We start from the raw sequence: 27,864 nt of genomic DNA, 5'->3' as shown, positions 1-27,864 counted from the left end.
GCTAGTTCAGCCATCATCTTACACAAATCATTTGGTAACTGGATAGTTGCACTTCGACAATCAGTATTAAACTACCGGTGGTCATCAGCCCAGTAGTATCAAAATTAGCCCTGCTCTGCAGAAAAGAGCCAAACTGTTCAGTCAAAATACACTCAAGCGATTCCTCAGTGGTGATCTAAGAATTCAAGATCTGAATTCAATGCTACTAGCACGCCTACACTACATAGCATGCAACATACTGCTCTGAAATTTTATTTTGTCAAATGGAGCAATTGAAAGTTCTGGCTGCTTAACTACTAAAGAGAGCAACGCTTCAGCATCTGGTACAAGTGGTTCCGTTTTCTAGGGCAAAATGATGATTAGAGCCAGTAAAGAATTGCTAATGGCTGAAGTAGCAAACTTCGAAATTCTCCTCCACATGCAGCAACTATGAGGAACTGAAACCCTTCCTTTGGTCTCAGAAACAAGCTCACATGCTGCCCCACATACAGACTCCACTTCTGAAAAACCAAATGCTCCGTCATTAACTCTAGACTTACTAGGATTAGGAAACAGTTCTAGAGTAACCTTATCCTTCTTGTCACACTGAGCACCCTCAAATTCAGGGCAAGTAATCAGGAGGAAAGGAACAAGAATATCATGTTTTAGATGTTTCTTTTCCTTGTGCAAATCGTGTTTTGGTCATCTACATGAGCTTCATTACATCAACACAGCATCTTTACCTACAGTGGTAAACCAAGCAACAGGCAGATCTCTGGCAAAACAAGAAGTATTGCTAATTTCATTTACAGAGCTTGAATTGTATGGGAATGGAGATGAATGCCTGCACAATGCTTTTACAGAAGTATTCAGCAATCTGTCCCAAGGAAGTTACCCGTTACTGCCATTAGGCATTTAACTGTCGAGTTAATATAGAGCAATTTTAAAATTCTACATTTCTTTTCAATTTTAACAGAAAAACAAAGATCATGACTGCTAGCATCTGGCATACACTTCGATATTGTGTAAACATTAATCTATCTCATTCTCTAATTCAGCCAGTGACCTTAATACCAGTTCAGTTCTTAATCATCTGGCTGCATCAGTGCAGATGGCATTTGTTTTGCTTGACACAAGACCCACCCAATAAATAATAATAAAACCCCCTCTTAGACAATGCTTGACAATGCTTAACCCCAACTGCAATCTATTTATCAGCTAGGTTTTGGGGATTTTTTCATAACAAATTCTAGACAACACTCACTCACAATAACTGAAACAGCTAGAAGAATCCTAGAAGACTTTTAGCCCATTAAAGAAATGGACCCTCCAGTGTTGAAAAAGAATATGCTTATACCAGCACGGCACCAAAAACCTGCAGCTATGTAATGTGGAACTACGCAGGACCAGTTCCAATACATTTACATCATATCGCCCAAATTTTATGTGCTCCAGAGCTTTGCCCCCTGATCCACAGGAATGCACGGAAAGTTTACTGGGCTGCTGCTAGAAATGCCAGCAGCATAGAAGAGTAGCAATCATACCAGGGTAGCAAGCAAGAGATGACACAGAACTAACAATCTCAAGCGAAGATTTACAAGAAAAGACTAGAGGTCTCCAACAGAGATCACACGTCAGCTTTCCTCTACTTCCCATTGCCATAAACTGCAGAGAATTTGAGATAAGAGCTTAAAACTAACTCCTCTAAAACCTCAGGGAGAAAAAACCTCAAAAGAGCAGTTTATCATATTATAATGATACTCCTTTTCATAGTCTACAATTTTGATTCACAAATCTGCTTAATTTATCCTGAAGAAGGGTTATTCAAACAAAGTTATCTCAAAACAAAAGCAACAAGCTAGAACCACTGAAAAAGAAACTGCTATTTCAAAACCCCACTGCCCGCCAGAGCCACCCTCCTCCTCCAGAGCAGCGAGAATTCCTCTCATTATGAAAGAATCACAAAGACTTCAAGGGGAAAAAAGTTTAGATGAGGAACAACATTGCCCTTGACAAGTTCTCCTAAATAGTTTTAAGGCAAAAATAGCTCCCCTTGCTTCTCTGACTTGAAGTTTATGGAAGTTTCTCTTTTTAATTTGGGGGTAGCAGTAGTGGATATGCAAGAACTTTTCTTGCTTCAAATAAATGAATTTACAGGTTGAATACCATGACGTTAAAGTCTATTAAAATCAGGGATAAGTGAACTGCAAAACTAATCATTTGATATTTAGACGGAAAAACACTCCAATATTAGAACAGGAGCATCAGTACAGGATTAGCCTACTGTATAACCATTATTTTAAAATGGACAAAACCACTTACATATTCTTAACACAAAGCTAGCCACAAAGAAAAAGGCTTGCTAACATGACCTCCATAGCCTAGAAGATGTTAGATTAACATGTTGCAATCCTCACAAGAGTGGAGACCATGAACAACATCTGAAAGACAGGCACCAGTCCAGCTAGCAGATAGGCCACTTCATCTTCCCCACCTGTACCTTCAGCTTTTCTTCTTTTAAAAGTTAACTTGTTGGAAAGAAATTTGATCAGCACTTAATGACCTAGAACTGTAGTTCATCTTAGCTGGGAACATGGTGTTTGAATCCTCTGCCTCCCCATTGCAAAGGTTTTGGGAATTGTTGCTTGCATAGAACTTGAAGCCAACAATGCCATGGCAAATGGGGTTTGCAAATAGGGAAGGAAAATGCTTGATGCCCAAAGATGGTTTACTGACAATATGAAGGATAATTCCCTCCAAAGTCAACCTTTACCGACTTCACAGCATAAGTCAAACTCAGTAACATCAAAAATACGTAGATTTAAAAATTCTTTACTCTTTTGCTTTAAAAATTCTGTAACTTCAGCTTGTTCAAAAGTATGTTACCTGACTAAGGTAGTTAGGAACAGATTTTAAAGAAGTATCGTACAAGTAGGTATTGCAATATCTAGGTGATTATTTCAAGGTGAAAATGCCAAGAAGGTACACGGTTCAAAACTTCTATTTTATAGACCTTAAGCAGGCATTGTATAGAAAGTACAAAGTCAAGTAACACGTGCACAGAACCAAACACGCAGAATACCAACGGCACAAGGGAAACAAGTTTCAAGTAATAAGCCTTCTTTTTGCAACCTGTTACACAGGAAAAAATCCCACATTAAAATCAGGATTCCACCTGTGTCTCCACGATTACTCCAAAATCTAGGCAGAGGACTGTCAAGAGCATACCAACTTCACATTAACTAAAAGAAGCAAAAGACAAGTCTTGGCTGAATAACAGCTTGTTCCAGTCTCAAAATACTAAAATATATTTGGCAAGCTAATCATAAACTTTTATTCGTAAAAAGTAATAGGAGAAATTAAAGACAAATTAGTTTAAACTTAGCTTTCTGAACAACATGAATAAGCAACAGCTGAAACTGTGCACAGAGTTTTTTCTCACAGCAAAAGCCTAAACTGCACTTCTCTGGAAAAAAGGAGAAAGTGGCAGAGCACACCAGACCTGCTAACCCATAACACAAGCCTGCAACACCACTACCAACCTGCAGCCACAACACTGGTCCCAGGACGCATTTTTTTCTGGAAAACAAGCCTCAAAGCTTACTTTCACCAGATAAATTTGATACCAGCACGTACAGGAAAAACCTCTCTGGAACATCTTAAAGCTGCATATCAATGGTTACTCATTAACTGAAATCTTCAACTTATCCTGGGCTGAAAGGACTGTGCTCCGTGTATATAACTTTACACTGTTAAAGCAGAGTAACAGTTTAAGCATATTGGCACAGGACAGGCATGAATAGTTGTATGAAGTAACTCTCTGTTGTGGTTACCTCAAACTTTAACCAAGGTCAGACCACAATTTCCGTCAAGATTATTAGAAGCCCACATGAATGCCTCTACATCAATAAAATATTACAATCCTCAGTTACTAGGTCTAAATATTTGGCTTTGCTCCTTGTGCCTCAAACTCCAGGCATACTCCACTCGCAGCAGGACTTCTGGGTCTGTAATGGGCTGCCAGCACCACCAAGCATCTCTGGCTATTACTTCCCCGCAATAAACCACCCCTGCCCAACTCTACAACATCCTCTGCTGTGCCTGTGCCTTACAGAATGCTTAGTCTTTTTAATTGAGAACTGTAGTTCTAGAAAAGCAGCAACTTAAGAGATTATTTGCCACTTTGTTAAGCACTTACTGCTCAAAAGCTACTGTAATTACTAGCTAACTGTTTCATCATAGATACCTATTAGAGATTTGAAAAGCACGGGTAGGAAGAAAGCATCCCATCTTACAATAACGCTCCATAACCAGCATTTCTGGTTTAACATGTCCCAGGCAAGGATACTGTGATCTTTTCAGACCCTTGCAGAAAGCAGCTAGTCAGCTCTTGACTTCCATCCCCCAGTAAGGTTAATTTTCAAGTTTTTCTCATATCCTGGTGATTCACAAACCCCAGAATTCCCAATCTGACTTCCATCTGGCATAAGCGACACTTTGGATTGTTAAAAGACTCGCACATAGCTACATAAAATAATTCAAATAGCATGCTTTCTGAGTTTGTGCTGTGTTTTTAAAAAATATCAAACTCAGTTTAAGTTCTTTTTTAACAGCAGAAGTTTAGGATTTACAATATATTACATCCAGAGGGAGCAGGACTATTTCTGACCACCATAACCCATCCTTAGGACTACAAAAGTCTTTCCAAAAGGGGAAAGTCCCAGTGCTGCGCAGCACTGGGCCACCCAGTGACCTATATACAGCAGCACTGGAGTTCAGCTTCCACTCCATAATTAAACAAGCTGCACTTGCCTCACTCAGCTGTCCTAGAATGCAGTGCCAATCAACCCAGAGAGTGCATTTTGGTTCAGGAGGCACACAGACTCCCCTGCCCCCATCAGAGCTGCTAAGCAATACACCTGAGAAGAAAGCACTACCACACACTTAAAAACATGCCATATCCACTACTGCACACAACCATCGCGTATCCCGGTGCAGCACCTCCCTCCCCTCACGCCTAAAGGCCCTTGTACCCCACCATCCCTAAAGCACCAATGCAGGGCTTTGCAGCAAACACCACCCCCCCGGATGAGACAAGGAAGGGCACCTTTGTGGGGGGACCCATTGATGCTCTCGGAGCTAGACTGCATGTCCACGGTGGCTCTCCTGAGGCTGCTAAAATAAGCCCTGGACCTGGAGAAGCTGCTGCGGGGCGACCGCCCGTGGGGGCTGCCGAAGAGGGCGGAGGTGCCGTCCTTGCGGGCGAAGATGCCGCTGAAGAAGCGGAGCAGCCGGTGCTCGTGGTTGGCGGCGGCGGCGGCGGGGCCCTCCCGGCCCAGCCGCTCGGAGAGCCGCTGCAGGTCGCTGTTATCCAGCGTCCGGTTCTTGCTCTTGCTCCGCTCCCAGCGCTCCAGCTGCGAGAGCGGGTCCGCCTGGCTCAGCACCTCGCCCACGTCCAGCGTGTTGCGCTTCTCGGGGGGAACGGCGGGGACCAGGGCGGCGGCGGCGGCGGGCGGCGAGCCCCGCGGCCCGGGCCCCTCGCTCGGCGGCGGCCCGGGGAGGCAGCCGGAGCTGCTGTGCCGCCGCACCCGGCTCAGCGCCCGCATCCGCGGCAGCTCCCCGCCGCCGCCGCTCCAGTGCCTGAAGCTGAAGCTCCGCCGCAGCAGGCCCGGCTGCCGCCAGGGGCTCTGTCCCCGCTCCCCCGCCGCCGGCGGGGCCTCGCCCGAGCGGCCTGAGGGCGGGCCGCGGGCCCCCGACCCCCCGTCCTCCTCCTCCTCCTCCTGGGGGGAGGCTGCGCCTTCGGCCCCGCCACAGGTGGCCGCCGGCTCCCCGCCGCTCCCCTCCGGGGAAGGGCTGCCCCGCGGCCCCCCGAGGGCGAGCTCGGTGGGGAAGGGCTGCCCCGCTCTCCGCGGCACCTTCAGGCGGCCCAGCTCCAGCTGCCCGGTGCTGAGGGTCCTGAAGTTGCGGAAGCCGCAGGGGCTGGGGACTCTGTCCCGCTCCTCGCCTTCCTCCTCGCCCTCCTCCTCCTCCACCAGCAGCAGCCCGGCCCTGGTGAGGCTGGAGGAGCCCGGCGCCCGGCTCCCCCCGCGCCGCCCGTGGCGGGGCAGCTCCGGCCCGGGATGGCCGCTCTCCGGCCCCAGCAGCTCCTTCTTCACCATGGTCACGGAGATGCGGTAGACGGTTTTCCTCTGGGGGGTCCCCCGCTGCATCCTCTCCGGCGAGGAGGCGGCGGCGGCCGGCGGCTCGCTGCTGTCCAGAAGATACATGTCTGTCCCCGCTGCTCTCCTCCTCCCTTCAGGCAGCAGCATCCAGCCCGGGCATCGCAGGGTGCCCGCCGCCGGAGACGGAGGTGCTGAAGAGCCGTGGGGTGCCGGAACCGCGAATCGCAACGCAGAACCACAAACCGCTGCGACCCAGTAACAAAATACAATAAATAATTAAAAAAAAAAAAAAAAAAAAAAAAAAAAACAACCTCCCGTCTCACACGCTGGGGCTGCGGCGGGGTTAGGCGGTCCCCGCTTCAGCGGCGGCAGCTCCGCTCCGGCATCGCTCCCCGCCGGCGGACGGCGTCCATGGAAGCGCCATCCAGCCCTCCCGGCCCCTGCCGAAAAGACACCCAGGGACGAGTTAAATCCATGCAGCAAACGCATGCATCCTCCTGCGGATCCCAAAATGCATTGCTGGGGAGAAGCACGGTCCGGTATTCAAGGGATTAGAGCAGCAGCAGCCTTCAATTTCATTGTTTACAGCAAGGCTGCACGTTTGCGGATCTTGCGTCCTTTTTTTTTTTCTTTTTTTTTTTTCCCCCCCCTCCGCAGGGTAAATCCGATTAATGTCCGTCCTCAGGATGGAGGAGAGGCGGGCAGCGTCAGCCCGCTGCCCCGGCTGGGCTGGAACGGAGGACGAGGTTGGGGGGCGGGGGGGGGCGTTTGGAAACGAAAACGCCGCCGTTCCCAACCGCAGCGGGTGCAGGAGCGCCCGGCCCCGAGGCGCACGCCCCTGGGCGGGCAGCGCAGCGCGGCGCGGCGCGGCGCAGCGGCGGGGAGGGCGGGCGGGCAGCGCTCGGCCGCGGCAGGCGGGGCTCTCCCAAGCGCCGGACTGGAATGCCGGCTCGCCGAGGAGCGGGAGGAAAGGGTTGAGACACGGTGCACAGGCGGCAGGAGGCGTTGGAAGTCACCGGATTCAGCTGGGGGTGGAGGCGAAGAGCGGACTCCCACGCAGCGCTTGTGTTCCCTCTTCCAAATCTACCCTCGGAAGGGGGGCGAGGCAGCTACAGCCTCGTGCGTCCCGGTATTTATCCGGGCCCACGCAAGGGCAAGGCGTGCGCTGCCCATGAACTCGGCCCCACCTGAGCTCAGGCTGCTGCGCATCCCAAGGTCTTGGATGCAGGGGGATCGAGGACAACACCGTCTTCTTAACAACAAAGAGTCAAAATTACCCAAAACTGATTTATTTTTCATTTACGACAACTGTGATTGTCCTTAATAAATGTCTGTTAACACTTTGCACAACTGAAAAGCTGCATTACTATATAGTTAGTCATGCAAAAAACTGACCTACCACAACCATTGGTTCCAACAGAACCAGCTGGAAGACAGCGCAATATGCACTCCTTTCACACCCAGCTTGCCAATTCTCAAGCAGTCCAGATCAGGGATACTGAAGAAATCAACAACTAACAGATGCCTGCATTAATAGAAGCCATTAGTAAGCCATGATGACAGACACCAGAAATTAATATTGGGAGTAAGGTTTCTAGGTCCCATGCATAATACGCTTCTAAAAGTCAAGCTGCAAAATCTACCTTTAACTGCCTTGTACATCCCTTCCAAGTCTACAGTCAAACACCTTTTACCAATGACAGTAAGGTCCAAAACCAGTAAACATGTAAAAATGAAGGAAAGTGAAAACATAACTCAAACAGAAGAGAATCCCAAAGCTGGCAGTGCAATTCACTCCCAGGATGGGTTCAAAAATCAGACAGAAGAGCGCAGAGAAGACAAAAGCTTCTCTTTCGGTGCTCCCCAGACAAGTACTACGGTTCCAGACCATGAGACACAGGTGGCATGAGCTGGGCAGGACATGTCTTCGGGAGCATTTCCAGGTGGCAGGTTGTATACTCACACCAGATGCACCCAAGAAGAAAGGGTGCTCTGTGTTACAGCTACATGAGTTTATTGATGACACTGGGATCCTCCAACACATGCTGCAGATTGATTACCAACTGGAACACAGTGCATTGCTGATTTAACTCACTTCTCCAAATATGTCAGATGTGGCTGTCTTTAACAGTGAATAATTAACATTTATTATTCATCACAGACTAGATTTGTACACGTATCTTCAGCAGACACCTGATCAAGACCAGCCATAGAGAAAAAGTCTTCAGAACAACCAACATGAGCTCACACTTGTCCAGCCTGAAAACAGTTTCCACTTCCTTCTAAATGCTTGTTCAGTACAATAGAACAACAGCAGATTTTTCCCATAGGCCATTTCCAGTATTTATTGGGGGGGGGGGGGGGGGAAGAACCTGTTTACAAAAAATAGGTCTATTGAGAAATATAGGAATAATAATAAATAAATAAAAAAGATACACACTTTACTAAATGCCAAATACTTCAAACTACTAGGCTGAAGCCGCTACAACACAGTGTAGTACTCTGACACACCTACGACTTGCCGATCGCATCCTCCAGCGAAATCCGGGCCGCACTTTCCAGCGCGCCGCTCCAGGAAAGCAAGCTTCTTACCCGGAGTGGAATCAACCATTTTTCATCCTCCCGGGATGACAGACCCCTTCAGAGGAACCACTTTTAAGCGCAGACTAATAGCCGGCACATTCCTTCAATCCTCTCCGGAGCATCCCTCCCCGGCGGCGGGCGGGGCCCACCGCACCGCACCGCCCCCGCACCTCTCCCCGCCGGGCCGGGCAGCTTGCCCCTGACCGGGGCCGGTCCCCGGAGGCTGTGCCGCGGTCCCTGTGCGACAGTCACACCGGTGGCGCAGGTATGTAACGTCGATCACCGGGCTCGAGATGCTGCAACAACTCTTCTACAGGTAGTAAACGATACTCGGTGGTTGCTCTGCTTGCTGGAGCCAGCTACTCGCCACAACTTACCACCCTGCGACTTCGTGTAGCACAACCGACTTTGCCAGCAGTCCAAAGACCGTCATCTCTCTTCATTCACCACCGGACAGAGAAACTACACCAGCTTTAAGAAATGCGTCATTAGTGGGCCGTACAATATTGGGTTATCTCAGAGCAGGGACGTAATTGACAGAATAAGGGAGTTCACGTTTAATATTCTGCAAGAGCTCCAAAATTACCATGGAGGCCTGTGCAATACCTTAACTTGAGGGATTTTGCCCGTAGCCCACGCGCAGCATGGCTTCGCTGCGCCCACCCCAATCGGGCTGAGATCCAAGCAGCTTGAGCAGCAACAGCGCATTCCCTCCTGCCCGACTGCTCCTCCGGTAGTGCAATTAGCACAGATCCGGTCCCAGAACAGGAGAAGTCCCTCAGGCCCTGGGACAAGAGCAGCCAGGAGCCACGGCAGCCAACCCAAACAAGTCATTTGGCTTAAAGCCTACGCCGTGTGTCCTGAAGGGCCCTCAGCAGCAGCTCCCGGTTACCTCGTATTCTGCAGGCAGCTGGAAGCACAGAGCATGATGCGCACACACAATAAATACAGGGCTTCTTTGAAAGGCCTCAGGTCCACTGACAGTCTGATGACACAAGAGTCTATACCCTTCATTTATCCCACCTAACTCAAAAACTGCAAATTGCTATACTACCTTCTACCAAGTACATGAAATACCTCCAAAGTATTTTGCTTGACAAAGTCTTACTGCTCCTCCAAAATATTCACACTGAAAAGCAGTACCATGTAAATCCTCTATTCAGTGTAGCAATTAAAGGGTCATATTTGCCACTTCCCATCCTACTGCCGAGGTCAAGCCTATCTACACTACTTTGAAGACCTTCATCAGCAACAAAACCAAATGCCAGTGCATCTCTAGAGGCAACATAAAGCCCTTTGAACATGTGGAATACAATATTTTGATTTTTCACACAGGAAGCTCATCCCACAACATTGCCAGCAAACTAGCAAAATCCAACCTGATGACTTAAAATGCATAAACATGTTCCACACAAGAGAAGCACTCTACTAGCATTCAGAGTCTCACAATTTTCAGCAACAAACCCCAATCATTTATTTTAATCCACACGGTGAAGCACAGGTAACATGGATGTCTCAAATACATTTTTAAAATGCTTCAAGCAATCTTCACGTGGACTTCTGCCTTGCACAATCTGCTTTACTATAAAACCGCAGTGCTGCAGCACCCACTGCATCTGTAGTGAGACACTGTGCACCGCTAAAAGGAAGCACAAATTAAATACTCCAGATTAAAAGGGAAAAAAAAAAAGATGAAAAGTAAGATCATCAGAAAAAGTGCAGAGGGACCCCCGTGAATACAGCATTCATTCATTGCTTCCCAATCTGAATGATATTCTTGAGTTTCCCACCATTGCTGACCGGGTCACCAGCAGACAGCACTGACCGCTGAACATGAACAACTGCAGATCTGACCATTCTGGAAGGAGAAGCATTATTATTCTCCAACAACGGTAAAGCAAGTTCACTGTAAGCAATAAAGTTACTAGTACTGACTTTATAAAGCAAGGAATTCTTAAACCATTAAAAGTGATGTAAAATAGGCTTTGCGTTTTCTCTTTTTCCCAAGAACTCTTTGCAAAAAGACTTTTGAATAATTCTTTATAATTCCTTGTTCTTAATTCCTTATAAGGATTTAACAGCCCACCAGTAGATTCAACGCACTCACCATTCAAACATAAAAGCCCAGACAAGGAGAAACATATGCCTCATGTACATCGGTAGCATCTGAGCATTAAAATTTCAATCCTGAGACAGCCTTAACAGGTTAGCCTGTTTTGCTGAAACCTTTAGGGGTGCACAGTTCTTGTGATGCTGCTTGTTTATATGCCTATGTTTTGCTTTTTAATGGACATCTTCTAGTCATTCAAATCTTCACTGCCCTCATTGTCATTTTTTTAAGAAAATCAGATCCACATTTTACTTTTTCGCACACTGCAGGTTAAACTCTATACACACAGTATCATTCCAAGTAGTTGCTCCTTTAACAAATTGATTGTGGAAGACAAAATTAGGTCACCTGAACAATTCTTACAGTAATTGAGAAGTGATTTCACTTTTCTCTTCTAGAGATACAGTGCTCCATCCGCTGTTTGTCATTACAGATCAGTGTTCAAGGAGGAAACAAGAGAAGGCATCTGGACGAGAACAACATTGTGCTGGAGGGTACCAGCAATACAGAGACCAAACTCAAGGTCTCTCTCAAGCCACAGGGTTTGCATTAAGCCACTGATCTGTGTTCTTCTGTCACTATGCACTTGTCCATTAAAACAGGCCTGAATTAACTGCAGGCAATTCTTTACTAAGACTAAGTACAGAGTACATCTCACAACAATACAGAGAAGAGGAGCTACCAGCAAGAAGTCAGCATTTGCTATCAATAACGATCTTGTTGTCAGCACAATGAAATCACATTCCTGTCCTAAAAACACTCAATGCTGAGCAGGAAAGGGAATAAGGGTGATGGGATGTGTACTAAAAATGCAATTCAATCATTTGTCTTTCTCTCACCAGGACAGAAAGAAAATGTTTGCATGTCTGTATTTAAGAGAAAACGAGGTTGGCAGCAAGCCCCTTCAAAGCCCGTAACACTTAAAATATGCCTCCCATCCATTGCAGAGATCTCCGAGGGGAGTCACAGGATACCAGGCATCTGCTTCACCTGGTTAACCACTTCACCTGGTTAACCGCTTCAACAAAGCCAATACAGAACGAACATGCAGCGTTACAGCAGTTCTTAAATACATCTAAGAAGCACACATCCTGGAAAGCTACAGCTTCTCAGGCAAAGGTCTTGCCATCTAAACAGAAATCCTACCAACTGCATCAGCGGCTCCTCAAGAAAACTCAGGGTGCTTTCAAACTTCAAAAGGTTGGCATCGCTGCTCCAGGAAGGTGATGTGTCTTATTGCCAGCGCTATCATGCCATATGGGATAATACAGTTTAGAATACTTTTCCTTTTAATTTCTAAGTGCAGATTTTAGTACTTCCTTTCCCAGAGATTATATCTACTATGTACTTCATAGCCTAAAAGGCTCATGCTTCATGAGAATATATTATTTTATAATATAAATACAATAATGAAACAGCTTTGACTCATACCCATTCATTAAAGATGAGTGAAGGGGAAATGGGAAAAAACAAAGAGTTAAATCAATTATGACTTTTTTTTACCATGATACATGCTAAAGATAGTTTGAAAAAAATTCTCTTATCAGGCAGCTTCAAGCAAATTCCAAATTGCATGCAATTTCTGAGCCCAAGTGTGGCAGATTTCATCACTGCAATTTACTTGAAAGAACAGAACAAAACCCATTTTTTTAAAGGAAAAGCACAAAGTCTTCAGTTTTTCTGCATGACTATGATTATCCTTCTGCTTTCTGCCCTCAAGCTGCTGGAGCCATTACAATTAATGTATTTTGCCTATCCCTCTGCTTCTCTTCAGCTTAAAAACAAAACAAAACACCTGACTGCAGATGGATTTCTACTGAATAAAATGGGATAGTCCTAAGTTATCTTCTCACTAAATGAACAGGCATCCAGAGAATTAAGTCCACAAGATTCATCTACCCATTTTAGGTAAAGGGGTTTTTTAGATCACATCATCTGACAGAAGAGTTGCAGCCTTCTGCTGCTATAGAACTTAACTGAAGCAGCATAGCAGGCAAAAATAAAATAAACCATAGAAACTACGTTTTTTCCTTCATTAATACTTTAACCTAAGACACTAAAGCATGCAGTACCCCTGTCCTGATAGCTACACAGCGAATCTTTGCAGTGGTAAATCTGCCCAGTGAAGGTGGCACAATTAACTTGGTTTATAATTCTGTCACTCCCCCAAGGCCTTTGGTATGGAATGGCCAGTATTAAAGCTGTCCCCATTTTGTGCTGTGCCGTATCACAGTATTCCAGTGCATGGATAGTAAAAGCTCACATGACTCCAGTAAAAGGCTGTAGGTGAACCAGACTACTGTAAAAACAAACCAAATCACTATAGTACTTTATATGCAAACATTAAAAGTTAAAACTGAGGCAGCAGGCAGTAATGCCATAGACCATCATCCTGAGACCCTCATCAGAGCTGCTAGAAGTTCTCCCTGCCCCTGCAGTGTTAATATTGAGTTATCTGCAGTTTCATCTGCTCCTCTGGGGAAGGAACAAGAGTTACCACTCTTTGCAGCCCTGCAGTCAATTTGCCAGATGATCCCAAAACTCAGCTTCCACTTTAATCCAAGCTGCCAACGTGTATCGTCTACCCATCAGGATAACTTCAGAAACATGAATTCTGTAAATTCAATTTGCTTCCAAGTAGGCTGCCAATATAACCTTTATGATACCTGCTTGCTGTTCTTTTCATCTCCTATGACAGAACTCCTCAGACATTGAAAAGTAGCAGCAAGGCACTCTGGCCATCTGATAGATGTTCAGAAAGGATCAGCTGGTACACCCCGAAAGGACTGCTCCTGTCACCTGGCTGCCCTTCAGCTACTGTTAGGCAAAGCTTCCAAGAATAAACTAGAAGATAACTCATCTTTCTACACACCCAGTGTTCCCTTAGGGGGCTGTTAACAATAATCAAAGTTCATATACAACGTCACTTCAGGATCTCAGTTTAAATACACAGCTAATAAATATAAAAGCCATGTTCATCTGAATAAGAAACAGTACAAGTTTCAAAAAATCCTTACCTCATTTTGGATATTATTCCTTTTTTCCTAAAAGGTAAGTGCTTTTTAACTCAGACTATCATACATTTCCTTTAATCCCCCTCTCGTGCACAGTAAAATATTCTGACTGGCAGCATCAATACACAGTTCCAGTCCCTCAAACTCAGGATTGCAACTTTTGCTTATTACATATGGTGTTCCAGTATCTCATGAAGCAGGAAGACTTCCAGATGCCTGCTAGCTATCCAGTGTTACTCATTTTTAAGCAGGCTGCTTTTCACCTCACATCATTTACATACTTGAAGATACTGCACTGCGGTGAGGAAAAAAACATATCAGAACTCAAGAAACTACTTTTGGCTAAACTTTTATATCACAAATATTGGAAGCATGTGAATTTTGTCATTAATGACAATCTAGTTGAGTACTTAAAGTCACATTACTATCTGCATGAAGCCTAGGCAGACTTCTTCAGTGCTATGAATTGATTGAGAAGGCTTAAGTTTCTATGAAAATGTACTACTCTAAAAGCATGAACTTGAAACCATGTCTGTAAGGAAGAGGCATATGCTGTGACACTTGTTACTGACACAGCTATCTATTAACTGAGCAGCCTAAGAGCTAGTGGCTACACTTTTGACTAGTGACAAAAACATTAACATTTTAATCAGGTATGCAACATTTCTCTGCAAAATTAAGCATCATAACATGTAGCATGTATTTGACTCCTGATTTTTTAACTGCAGGTGAGAAAATGAAGAAAGCAAGAAAGCAAAGAACAGGAATGTAATGAGGAGTATAGTCTGGTCTCATCTATAGGTAGATAACAGATAAACTCTCAGCTATGGTGTTCGTACTACAGGTATCGTTCTGGATACAGCTATTCCATATTCTCAAACTGAACGTATCTGAGGGAAGAGAGGCTTGTGGTGCACTTATAACCTTACACTCCCTTTTACAGCTTCAGAGAGAGAGTGCTGTTCTTCACTCAAACATAAGCCTACCTCAGAACTATATAGATATATACATATATGTGTATCTCTACAGTTATAGATACCATATATATTGTGTATGTTGTATGTATGTATCAAGTGCATCTGCATGCTAAGCCTATGACGACTTCTGGAATTATACAAGCATGCCTTCTGATTCAGTACAAAAGCAGATGGATGGAAACTGCTTAGAGCTCTAACCCTCCAGTTACTGTATTCAATAAGCCACCTATGTATTACAGAAGACTTGCATTAAAAGTCTGCTTAATGCCATTCTGTAACTAAACAAATCATGACATCTGTAAAAGTTTTAAAGCTTTTTAAAGCTTCCATTCTCCAAAATGTAGTACAGTAGTAAACATAAGGTGAAATCAGCTTGAGTAGTAGTGTTTTCAGGCCATCCTGGAGCTAAGAAGCCAAAAAGGTCTAGCAAATACAAAGATCACAGTTTTGGGTAGGTACTTTTTGGAAAACTACATACTGACCCAAGGGGCACTGAAGTACATAAAATAGGGTGGTAAAGGAACTATGCAAATCAGCAAGCCTAAACAGGTTCAATTCATATGCAGCTTGCTAAAGTCTTTATTTACCCAGCAGCTACATCTGCACACCTACCTTTAGCTCTACAGCTCTGCCACTTCAGCAGCTCTAGCCTGGTTCTGCCCTTTATAAATTATATTGAACAAGCCTTTCTCTTGTCCACCACAGTCCCCTTCTCTTTGGCTTCAGCAAGTTACACAATGTAGTATGAATATGTGTCAAGTACAGGATTACTTACACTTCTGTCTATAGCATGTGTATCTCAGTGTGCTCCATGCACAGCCACCAAAGAGAATGGAACTACTGCCGTGCATTTGGAAGAAGGGAAGAGAAGGGAAGGCTAGAATTAAACCAGAAAATAATTCTTAAGAAATCCACACAGCACTGGATAATAGCTGCTTGTCTGTACAAGCTAGCTAATAACAGGCCTGAGAGTCTGTCAGAGTTGACTTATCAAAATAATGCAGGACACAGGAAGTTTAAAGCTGGAGAAAAAAAAAAAAAAAAAAAACAACAAAAACCGCCACCCCCCCACACCTCTGGATAGCTTTGGCTGGTACAGGTCCACCTGCCTGGCATCCTAGGAGAGAGAGCACAGGCACACAATGACCACGCACTTCCTGGCCCCACTCTATCAAGGGGCTGCTACTGGGCAGGGACAGTGCTTACTACTGCATCAACAGCAGCAGTTGTCAGCACCAAGCTTTTTGCCACCTTCTCAGCATATACAGTACTCAGGCCTCTATCTCAGTGTGCATCAGGTGTGAGAACACACTCCATTGCTCTCCTGTATCAGTCTTCGTAACAGTGCAGCAAGGTTAGAGGTGAGAAACAAATCAAGTTACAAGTATCTGCATGAGCTGCAATAATCTCCTCCGACATGACAAACCACATAACATGTACCAAGGAGACACAGATTTTTCCCTAACTCTTTAAGAGGCTGTGAGACTGATTCTGCACACCTTTTTAGGCATTTAAATATCACAATACAGTGGAAAATTTTCAAGTCGTTATTAACCGAAGGTGCAACAATGTGAGATGGCAGACAAGGAAGCTGAAAGGGCTTGAATGTTTCCTTCCAGATCTGCAGGACTGTTAAGCAGGTGATGGGTGGCAGAAGGCAGAGGTGTGAAACACAAGGTTACATCAGCTGGAGAGTGCTATTAAATACCAGCACTCCAGCACCTTCAGATTTCTGTATGTTCAGTCTGTCTACAAGTAGTACACAAAGGTACTACTTGAACAAAAGATTAAAACCTGAAGAACAGTATTTTCCATTGATGAAAGACATTTCTTACAGTAACTTTTAAAATATATCTATTTGTCTCAATGCGGTCAGACAGTACACAAATTCTCCCTTACAGATACACCGTTTCACCTACTATTTTTTACATCGTGTTGCTGGGAAGAAGCATAACGACACATGACCTGGCTATTATCTGAAGACCTACCAAATAGTTTTTGTGTAGAAGACTCATCTTTCACCACTTTAGAAGATCTGCCTGAAACAGAAGCACTTAACTCAGAGACCATCAGGAAATGCAGCTCTATCTACGCATTTTGATTAGACTAGTTCTGAAAGGATAAGCTAATTCCTGAAGCCAGCCCTTTCACCATACACAAGACTATAAAAACATGCCATTTTCTCCCTGTCCTCCACTTCTGCTCTTGCCCTCCCCCATTATTTAAAAGGTTTCCATGTCATTTCATTAACAGGATAAAAAAATTAACATAATTTTCTAACATGCAAAAAAAAAGGGGGGGGGAGGGAAAGGGGGTTGGAAAATTCACTTCCTTGCTTTTGCTGTTTTAGCTCCAAAGCTAAGCAAGCCCAGCTGCTCAGGAAATACCATTGTAATGAACACATTATTGAACATGGAAGAATCAATCGAGATTTCTGTCAAAAATTTCACATGCTGCAAACAGGCCAGCAATCAAATGGCTCTTATGAAATACCTCTCAGCCATGTTTAACAACTTCATCTTTCAAAATTCAGGCACATGATAAAAATTACTTTGAAAAAAGAGTCACACATAAAAGAATTGAATTAGAGTAATTTCAATAGAAAGCCAGGAGCTACTCTTCATTACTAACACCTGACGTAAGACTAGTATTTTCTAGGTATTGCATTTACTCCAGACCAAATGAGGACAAAAAAGTAGTAGCTAAAAATTACTTCCTTTCAAATAGCAAAACCTATTCATTTTGTGACTGGTTTTATCTTGGATTCTTTTTACTAACACATTTGTTGACAAGACACAAAAGACATTAACTATTTTAAAGGGCAACTTCAGCCTATTCTGTTATAAATACTTTAATACCATGGAGATTTCTCTTATTCAACTGACAGTGATGAACAATTTCATGATGCCAAAGTTCCTACAGCTGCTAGGGGCTCTCCACTACAGCTATGATGAAGACATTTCCCAGAACACCTATGCTTTTTATCTGGAAATTTTTTAATTCAATGTGACAAATACTTCCATCAGTCTTAAGAAGAGAAAGCTAAGGGTAGATACAGCATCTACAGCTATCTAATGGCAAGATAGAAGACAGAACAGGACTTTCTTGGAGTTGCACACTGAAAGTACAAGGCACAGAAAGCAGCGCAGCTGGCAGCAAGTGAAATACCAATTAGACACTGGGAGAAAAAAAAACAAAACTGAACACCAAAATAACAGCACACTTCACCATCATGGTAGCCATAGATCAGAACAGATTACTAAGACAAGTTGTGAAGCTTCTATGCTCCAAGGTGGCCCTGCTTCTCATGGGGGCTAGACCCAGGAACTCCAGAGGACCCTTCCAACTGCTCCCATTCTGTGACTAAAATACCAGGTTTCACATGTCCCGATGCAACAGATTGGCTTGCTTATGGTTTCGCTTGAGATTTTCATAAAGCTGTGCCACCCCGAGGTAAACATCCCTAGCAAGTCTGTTCTTCCTTGCATGAGCAGATGGAACGCAACTGCCTATTCAGCTCCTTTTCCAAGCAAATCATTGGGATTCTTACTAATTTCCCAAAAGAGCCTTTCGGTGGCCTTCAAAATCCTACAGTTCAGATCTTGCAACACAAAGGAGGATACTGTGAAACTAAAGTTGTTCTTGCAAATTATATATTCCTCAATTACTAAGCTGAAATAACATTTTGTTGTTGTTTTTTTTTTTTCTCTCAACTGTGTTGACCATATTGCGTTATCATCTCATGGAATTTAGTTCTAGGGCATTTCATTTGACAGTATCTGAAGTTTTTATTTCATTTAGTATCTGCTATCTTGTGTGTTGAGTTACTCAATTGTTCCTAGCAAAGGTGCCACCTCCTTCAAAAACGATATACATCCACATGAGAAAGAAAAACTAGTGCATCATGAAAAATTAACCACCAACCCATAGGGTACAATATATTGAACAGAAAAGTACCCTCAAGCACCTACTCTTTTCTCTCCTCACTGCAGCTCAAAAAGTTCTGCATGAGAACAAAAGAATACCACAGAGCCTCTTCTGCCCTCTATTCCTCCATTGATCCCCAAAACCTTTTGCTTATACAGTGTTTTCCAAAAGCTATCACACTAATTTCACATTGATAGCATCATAGCCAGCCTTTAAACTGCCCTACACATTGGCATCTCCTTCAGTTGCTCATGAGATGTTAAAACTCACCTGAATTCACAGAAACACCTGAGTTAGAAGTCAGTGATTTTTTCTTTCACAGAATATGCCTGTTTAAAAGCACATATCTGTTTTCTAATCACAGAAGCTTGATGAACCAACAGGTGCTTTAAGAACAGCTTATATTTTCTAAGATACTTGAATCCCTTAAAATACAATAAAAGCAAAGTCTCTACATGGGCCATAGAAAGGCCTCACAAGAAGGAGAGTATCTGACAAACCTGGACAAGGAAGTCAAATAAACCTGTCAACAGAGGCATTGCTTAATTATTCCACAGCTTGAGAAGCTGAAAAAAACCACTTTTTCTATTATTAGAGCTTTGATGTTTAGGAATCAAATATGAATTTTAAGTGAGATCCAGAATACTACAATAATGGGAGAAACACTGCTGAAACACTGGCACACATACATCAATCCACAGAAAATCTTACATACTGAATTGTTGTCATGTCAGAAAGCCACCCTGGGCTATGACAAGCACACATGCCAATAAGAGATAACAAATGCCAATTAAGCAAAATAATCTTCAGCAGTTGTTATGACCAGGTAGGGTATGACAACTCAGAAGTTATTTTTTCTTAAAGAAGGGTAACACAGAAGCATTATTGAGAGAAATTCTCTTCTACACTTTCACTCAAATGGAGAGACTGTGTCTAATACAGTGCAATGGAGAGCATCTTCACGTTCCCCCAGAATTGCTTGTTTTATCAATGGTCCCACAAGGAAAGCCTAATAGATGCACAGACAGCTCTGCATTATCACCTTTAGATATTTCAGCACAAACTTCATCAACTAAGCGTTTTCAGACTTTTATTCAGGACAACAGATCTCAGGGGTTTTTATTGCCAAATAATTTATCTAATATACTTGACTATATCAAGGATAGCTCAAGCTATACTTTTGCTACGTTCTGCTCTAACAGTTTTGTTACAATAAGTACAGAGAGAAACAAAGCCATTCCACCACATAATTCTTTTGATGCAAATGTGAATTTTCAAATTCATCCAGCAAGGTCAAGCATTCAGAAGAGTTCAAGTTGTGCAGCACATTCCTCATCAGGTCAAGGAGAACACACCCCAGCTCCTGGTTTTCAATTTCTGCACGAACACAGCATGCCACAGGCTTGAAAGTCCGTTTTCTCACCTTGAGTTACACCTCCATTCCAACACCAGTCACCCCAGCTTATTCCAGCATCACGTTAAGTCTTGGTAATAAAACTGCTAATTTTAGCTGCTTTTGCTATTTTTCTGAACTGACTTCTCCATAGAAGAAATCATTACTTTTAACACCATTTTTTCAAGTTAGAAATACTTAACTCATAACTATTTTTCTGAAAAGTAAATGCGATTTATAGAATTCTTAAATTTTGCCACATAAACTGGAATACACCCAGAATGGTTCACACACTGCCGCCTGTAACTTGACACAGACAAGAGAGAGGTAAAGCTGATGACACAAACCATTTGGTGAAAAAACAGTGCCATATCCACACTCTGTCTTGTTGTCTTTGAACTATGATCTTCAGGCTTACTACCTTCATCACAATTGTCATCTGTAATAGCCAGGCAGCATTTGCCCTAAATGAATCTTCTAAAGGTACAAGGACAGTAGCTTAAACAAGGAAACAACTTGTACTAAGACAGCTTCTAGCTATCAAAGACATGATCAAAAAGCAGGTGAAGCTCATTTTAACCAAGAATTTATTTTGCAGACCGTGAGAGCATTTCAATCTTCAGTGTATTATCTTTGTCCTTACTCTGAAAACTTTGTAGAAGTTTCATGTATGGATCTAGCCAACACAGTCAAGATCAGTTGGGCACAACTCGAAATGAAGGGCCAACTTTACACAGGTACTTGCCCATCCTATACCTGTCACTGATCAGATATGATGACCCTTTTTCCTTTATCCCTGAATGCGCAGCCAGGAAAGGTACAATTCAATCTGAAAAAGAAGAGGAAAAATTCCAGCAAATGCTCCAGAAACATAGGTATGTTCATTCTGATTTAGTAAGCACGTACCTATTGAATGATGCCTCAACTCCCAATGAATGCCATTCTGTCTTACCTGATGGTTGCCATAGCATTTTTGCCAAGCTTGTTCCTACTTTGGAGGGGGTAGAGTTGCACAGAACCAACCTTCAACCATGAACGGAAAATCACATTTATGACTGACATCTAACAAATGCTTGGCTTTTCACTTGCCAAGTTGTATCTTACTTCCTACAATGAGTTTAACAGATTTACCACAGGTCCAGAAGATGCTAGTTCAGTCTCAGTGCTCTTTCAAACCTTATTAGCAATCCTCACAGGTAACCTGGGAAAATTCAGAACATTGACATCTGCCACACAATTAAGTGCAGCAAGTAAATAACAGATGCTGCAACGCAGACAACGCAAAGAAACCACACTATGTACTACAGCATCTACACACCTAGAAATCCAACAGGGCACATCTCAATACGTCATATTCTGAGCTCTTACAGACAGCTTAATCAACTGAAGAGAGATGCCAGGATTCAAAAGCAAGACTCGTTCAACAAATAAGGTTCACACGCAGCTGAAAGAAGGAAATACAGCAAGAACCAGAGTTCAGTGCTTGACAGCCAGTTCAAGGAGAACCCTTTCATTATCGCTAGCATTAAAACAATTACTGCATATGCACTAGCCAGACTTCCACGTTTTGTTTTGTATTCTTTTTTAGCCACTTCAAAGTCAAGCTATTCCTAGTGTTAGCAACTTCCACATCTAACTTTGGCAACAGGAGGAAGTGCGTCTTTTTTCTCCAATTCCAAAACATGCAAGTTTCATCCCATGTCAACCTAAGCTAACATTTATTAGTGATGCTAGTAAGCATTCTGACCTCTAGTAAAAGGCTAGCCAACTATGGTTTATTAGTACCTCAAAACACTGCTCCAATGTGTATTTGGGGACTGGGTCATACAAATTGTTGCATGAGGATGATGCTACCTGTGCATCATCCTTCCATTTATCTGGCATTTATAACCCAAACAGGGGTTTGAGTATATTTCTTGAAAAGCAAAGAATTCTGGAAAACTTAAGTACTCTGCTGCTCCTGTTTTGAACTATTTTTTTAACTTGAAGTCACAGCATTTTCTAGCAGTCCAGATTACTTAGCAGAAATTAACTTTTGTCTTAAGAGTCTCTCAAGTTATAACCTTGGTGTGGAACAAGCTTTCTGAACCAGAGTCCCGAAGATCCTGAGAAATACAAGAAAATAAAGTGAACACAGGTTTTGAAGCTGAAGATGAAAAGGCTGCTTTTAAATTAAGATTAGTCATAACAGATGAAAGCTGAAAAGATAATGCGTTTGCCTTCTTGAGTACAGAGAATGTGATATGTCAAAACTTCATTCAAAAACCCAAGTTCTGTCCACCTTGAAAAACAACGAATGGCTGTATTTTTTCTTCCCTTCTTATAGGGAAAGGGTTTTCAAGTATGCTCCTTCAACTTTTAGTATAGCTTTTATGTCAAAGTTAATAGTTTGCTCTTGGCATTTGTGAAACCAAATACCAACAGCTAATGAATGTAAGGAAATTCTTAACTGGATGATTTACACCCTCTTGATTCTAATGACAATTTTGCAGAAATGTTACACACTTGCTTGCACTAGGATTCCCAGTTTTTATTATAATGCAAAAATTCCCGAAGTTATACCTTACAGTAATGTAACTAGATAGTCAGAAGTTTAGCAGAAACACATTAAATGTTATTTTACCTGGGAATGCCACAAGACAGAGTCCCAGTAAACACTGGGTATCTACTTCTGAACCAAGTACACAGAATGCTACTCTCTGTGCCTTACAGTCACTCACATACTAATCTCAGAATCCACAGCCCATCTCCATTAATAATTAATAGTTTATGCAGTTTTATTAATATGCTTACATATTAATAAAAATTATAGAAAGCACTTTTAATAGTAGATACTGTAAAATACTTTGTAAGTAATTCCATTACAAACAACTTGATATACAATTCAGCCAAGACTGCTCGTGCACTTCTTACCCAATGCATACAAACTATGGTAAGAGTCACATAAATCACCACATTGAAGGTGAATAAAACAAACTGGTACTGCTTTGCATTGGAGTCATCCAAGCGCACGCAGTCACTTAATTTAACTGAGCTGCAAGCAGGAAGTTCTTTTAATGCTTATTCAATACTTTATGATCACCTTGTCACAGGGAATTGTATGAGAATTAGACAAATATTATTAAGTCCCAGATGTGGGTTGTACACATAACCAGAATGGGCAAGTACTGATAAAACTTCCCCGTTTCCCTGCCTAAGTTTAAGCATCTGAAAAAAAGAAGTCTTCAGAGAAGGATTTCCGAAAAGAAGGGGGGGGAGGGCGGGGGGAGAAGAAAAGAAAAAAATCACTACTGTTCACTAGTTCATTGAAAAATAGATTAATCGAGTAAGCTGGTTTGAAGATACGTCAGCTTCTCATATTTGGGCGCTTTTAAGATATGTGGTATTTCAATTCACTTGTAAAGTTATGAATTGTATAATCAGAACACTCTTGAATAACTTTTGGTTAAGACCCAAAGGCCATAGCCAAGGTTATCAGGTAGAAGTATAATTTAAAAGCACGTTTTACCTGTGAAAACCCCTTCTTTATTCAAACTATGAAGTGACCTGAAGTTCAGTGAATTTGGGAAATTTAACAAAGCAGCAGAAGAGACAGATCTGCTGAAGAAATACTGACTTCCAGAACACACATGGTTTGCTGAACAATTAGTACATATAATTTTGACCTCACCAGTACAAAAACAAAAAAAGCCTTCAAAAATCTGATAGCCTTTAGTCAGCCATTATCCAGGCAAGTAATTTTCACGACAGCCAAAGTACAGCAAATATATCCCAATCAAACACAGTGAGCTTAGTCCATTTTGTCTGCTAGCTCCTTTGTAAAGAATCATCAGATTGATGCTGGCTGTTTATCTAAGATCAACTCAAAGTTGAAAGCTAGAAAAGGATGACTTAAAGATATCTTGTCAAAGAAAGCTATATACAAAGGTGATTACTGCCTTACTTGCAACTTTTTTGTCTTAGTAATACAAAGCAATACTAAACACCTGAAACATTCACTGCAGATCAGTGATCCTAGACCTCTAGTCTGGACTATCTGTCCTTACAGCAACCTACATAGCCCATCTTGCCAGTGACTGTAGGCATGGAAGAAACTGGGGTTTGCAGCTTTTCGGTTGGTTTAGGGCTTGGAGTTTGGGGTTTGGGGTTTTTTTGTGGTTGGGGGTTTTATGTGTGTGCGTTTTGGTTTTGGGGGGTTTGGTTGGTTGTTTTTTTAATATTGTGGGTAGGGAAGAAGAATTCATTCAATTCAAAACTACCTGACAGCAATGAAAAAGCATGTGTTCCTCTCTTGAAGAACCTGTCCCTTTCCATTGTTCACTGAAATTGGGAAGCTAATAGCATGAGGAATTTACTTAGAGAAAGACTGCAACTGCTGTCCCACTAAACTAGCACATCAAGGAGGAAGTTGCCAGGTGAAGAGTTCCAACTGTTTTTAGGATTTTTTAGAAGTTAATTTTAGTTTCATGTGTTCATCTTCAGCAGTATAGTAGTAAGAAAACTAACTGAATTATATCACTCTGTCCAAAAAGAAGTGGTGAGAATACAACAGGCGACCAACTGCACCTTGGTAAGAAGTACTTAAGCTCAAAACTCATTTACCCACGTTACAGTTTCTCTGGTAGTTTCTTCAAAAGCCTTCCTGTTCTTCACATTGTATAAGAACCTGAAGTAAACCTATCTTCGCAATTAATATCAAAGATATTTGAACTTGCTAAAGGGTAAAAACCCCATGACTGATTCATCAGAATTCAAAAAGCTACCAGTGAGGTTACCCAAACCACACAATGCATCTGCCATCTTAACATGAATTTGGTTAGAAGTAAAGGGTGGAAGTCACACTCAAGGCAGCTAGTCACCTGCAATAGGCAAGGAGGTAAGGACATTTAATATAGGGTCGAGAATGACTGGGGCCAGCCAGCTAGTTCACTTTCACATCAGCAGAATCAAAGTAACGCTGCGCAGCAAGACAGATAATCTGCTCAGCAATAGATGTAGGGACTAATCTATCAGGTAGAGGTCAACATATCAGGTGGGCAGAGACTGGCCATCAGAAATAGAGAGACAGTAACAAATCAGTGGACCTTCAGCCATGGTGAAAAGAGAACTAGTATTTGGAAACACTGGGAAAACAAGCTACAGCTTCTGCAAAACATTATACTGAATTTGGAAGGTCTCAGTTTCAAGCAACCTAAACAGATGTGTGGGATTATAGTCACACGCAGAGCAGTAGTCTTTGCTTTCACCACGTATCTGTCACCTTTTACACTTAGTTGACAGCCATAGCTTTTCCTGGAGCAACTGGGAAGAATGTACCTGACCGCTGTAGCAGAAAGGGCTGTGCAATTACCAGGCAATCTTTCTTTCCTTGCCTCCAGCTACTCTCACAGGAGATTAAGATCACATTCAAAGAAGTAAGGAAAGCAGACAGAGACAGCTACCTTAGCAATCCTTTAGTGTCAAGGCCTGCAGCTCAGACCAACTTATGCAAAAGCATTACTGACTGCTTACCTGGGCCAGCTGGACCTAACGTGGGTTCCACTCTTCAAAATCTGTTTTCATGTATACTCTTGTTTATGCATGAGAGGTAAAACAATAGGACAGAAAACCTACCTGAAGAAGCTTTCTGCTTTGCAGACTTGGAAAACACCAGGACTGCAGGGAGAGTGGAGGAGAGCTAGAGAGTGGAGAATACTTCCAGAAAGTTGTGTCAAACATGAGTAGTGGTTTTTTGTCCAGCTACAGGTCACAAACAAGATATATTTTACACAAGTTTTAAAGCATTTGGTCTAGCCTCCTGCACAAAGCAAGGTCAAACTAGATGACCTTCTAATCTGAATTTTCTTATGACAGTATGATGTACAGGTGAAGGTTTGAAAACTGGTCAAATACAGTTTTGCTATTCTAAGTTTCATATCAAATGAAAACCCCTCAAAAAATCTAAATATTTATATTATGAAAGGAAAACTCCTATCCGCCTCCTTCTTAACATTCTGCATGCTATGACAAATAGTGTGATGGTCTACTGGAGAAAGAGGGGGGGGGGGGGAAAAGTCAGCCACTCAGCAGATGCTTTCAAAGTACATGCAAACCCAGAAAGATCGCCTCATAAAACTCGCAGTCCATATTGCCTATATACATTTGCTTATCTTATCCCAGCAAAGAGAATATATGACTACTTCAATGTTCATGTTATGTAGAAGCAGCAGTAATTTACTAACATACTATCTCATTTTACTCCCCTTGCTTCATCCCCTTCATGTTTGAAGACAAAATGCATTTCATGTTTTTCCCACTAGCTGGTCTGCAATGAAAGGTTCTTAGATGCAAGCTACGCAGAATGTTCTCCCCCCTGCTTCTGGATCGTCATGTTAAATTCCAGTATATTGAACTTAAGTTTATTGCCTCTTAAGGCAAAGAGGCTGCTGCACTATGAAATAGCTTCTCAACCAACTTTGTGGTTACCATACTAGTGCTTGTGAAGCATTAGCAGAAAGAAAAGGCTACCAAAGTACAAGGGGATACTCTGTTACTGAATCACTAAGGCTAAACCCAGTTCCCTTCCTTCTAAAATTGATGGGTTTTTTTTAAAAAAAAATAACAAAAAAACCAAAACAAACTAAAAAAACACAAAACAAAAAAAACAACAAACCCAAACAAAAAAACACCCTCAACTACCTTTTCTTCAGTAAATTCAAAAATATATACAATAGATGACCAAATCCTACAGAATAAAGCAATTCAAGAGAGATTTGCACCCCTTCTAACAAGCACATACATCTGATGAAATTTCAAGCTTAAGAAAACAAAAAAAGGACTATTTGTAACATATTAACATGTCATATGAAAAAAAAACTCTTCAAAGCCATGGTGATACTGCAACAATGCCTCCTGATGTAAGTAATCAAAAACGAATAAGCCTAAATCATATTTTATTTTGGAATATCATTTACAGAAGAGAAGAACCATGTCCAGAATAACATTCTTAACAAAAGACACTGAACCATCTTCTTTAAATATTTTGGAAGCAAAAACAAACAACTGCTCAGAACCAGAACTAAAGAGGCTTTACATCAAACACTAGATATTACTGTGTGGAATTAGAGGTCATTCAATCATATGTTCACCATGTGAAAGGCTCCTAGGTTGAGTTCCCATTACCTCCCAGTGAGTAAAGTGCTGAGAAAGTAAGAACTTACATACCCTTACCTCTGCAAAAGCAATACTGAGTGTTTTAGCTACAGGTAACATTTCACCCTGAGACCTTTCCAATTTGCATGGAGGTACTTCTCTCTTCCTCTTGCTTCCCCCTTCCCAAAAGTCAACTTTCTCTCTAGCCCTTCAAGCTTGAGACTGAAGATATCCTCATGCCTCATTTCTCTCCATTTCCCTCTTGACAACGGAACTGTTAAGCAAGCAGCTCTAAAGCAGGGACAACACACCAGTCTGATTTAACATGTAACTTTTATTTGCCTATAAAAAATTCCTAATTACTTAGCTACACAGTGTTCTGCAAAGAAAACCAGTTCCTACTGCTAGAAGATGTGGGTACTCCCATATGATGTTTAATCACTAGGCTAATAGAACAATGTAAAAGATGAATCCTACCATAAAAAGCAGTTTCAACTGAATCACACAAGATGCAATTGCAGGATATAACTCTTGCTTCCATTGGTAAAATTAGTAAACCTAATCTATGGATCACTGATACTCTTACTTC

General features: G+C 42.4%; 1 protein-coding gene across 9 annotated transcripts in view; it reads right to left on the bottom strand.

Annotated features, from left to right (window-relative positions):
• AGAP1 (ArfGAP with GTPase domain, ankyrin repeat and PH domain 1) overlaps positions 1-27,864 on the bottom strand; it is a 390,622-nt gene that overhangs the window by 297,672 nt on the left and 65,086 nt on the right. For 3 of the 9 annotated variants that reach the window (XM_049800144.1, XM_049800178.1, XM_049800170.1), the window contains exon 1: positions 5,087-6,363. The exons of 4 other annotated variants lie outside the window; for them this stretch is intronic. In XM_049800144.1, the coding sequence (XP_049656101.1) occupies positions 5,087-6,287 (1,201 nt within the window). In that variant the 5' untranslated portion in view covers positions 6,288-6,363. Of the gene's footprint in view, positions 1-5,086; positions 6,364-27,864 lie in introns of those variants that run through there. 2 more of the 9 variants (XM_049800162.1, XM_049800152.1) reach the window with 1 other exon arrangement.

The sequence above is a fragment of the Accipiter gentilis genome, chromosome 1, assembly GCF_929443795.1.
Source record: "Accipiter gentilis chromosome 1, bAccGen1.1, whole genome shotgun sequence".
NCBI classification, from domain to species: domain Eukaryota; kingdom Metazoa; phylum Chordata; class Aves; order Accipitriformes; family Accipitridae; genus Astur; species Astur gentilis.
The sequence above is the reverse complement of the archived record's forward strand: the minus strand, read 5'-3'. Positions and strand labels throughout refer to the sequence as shown.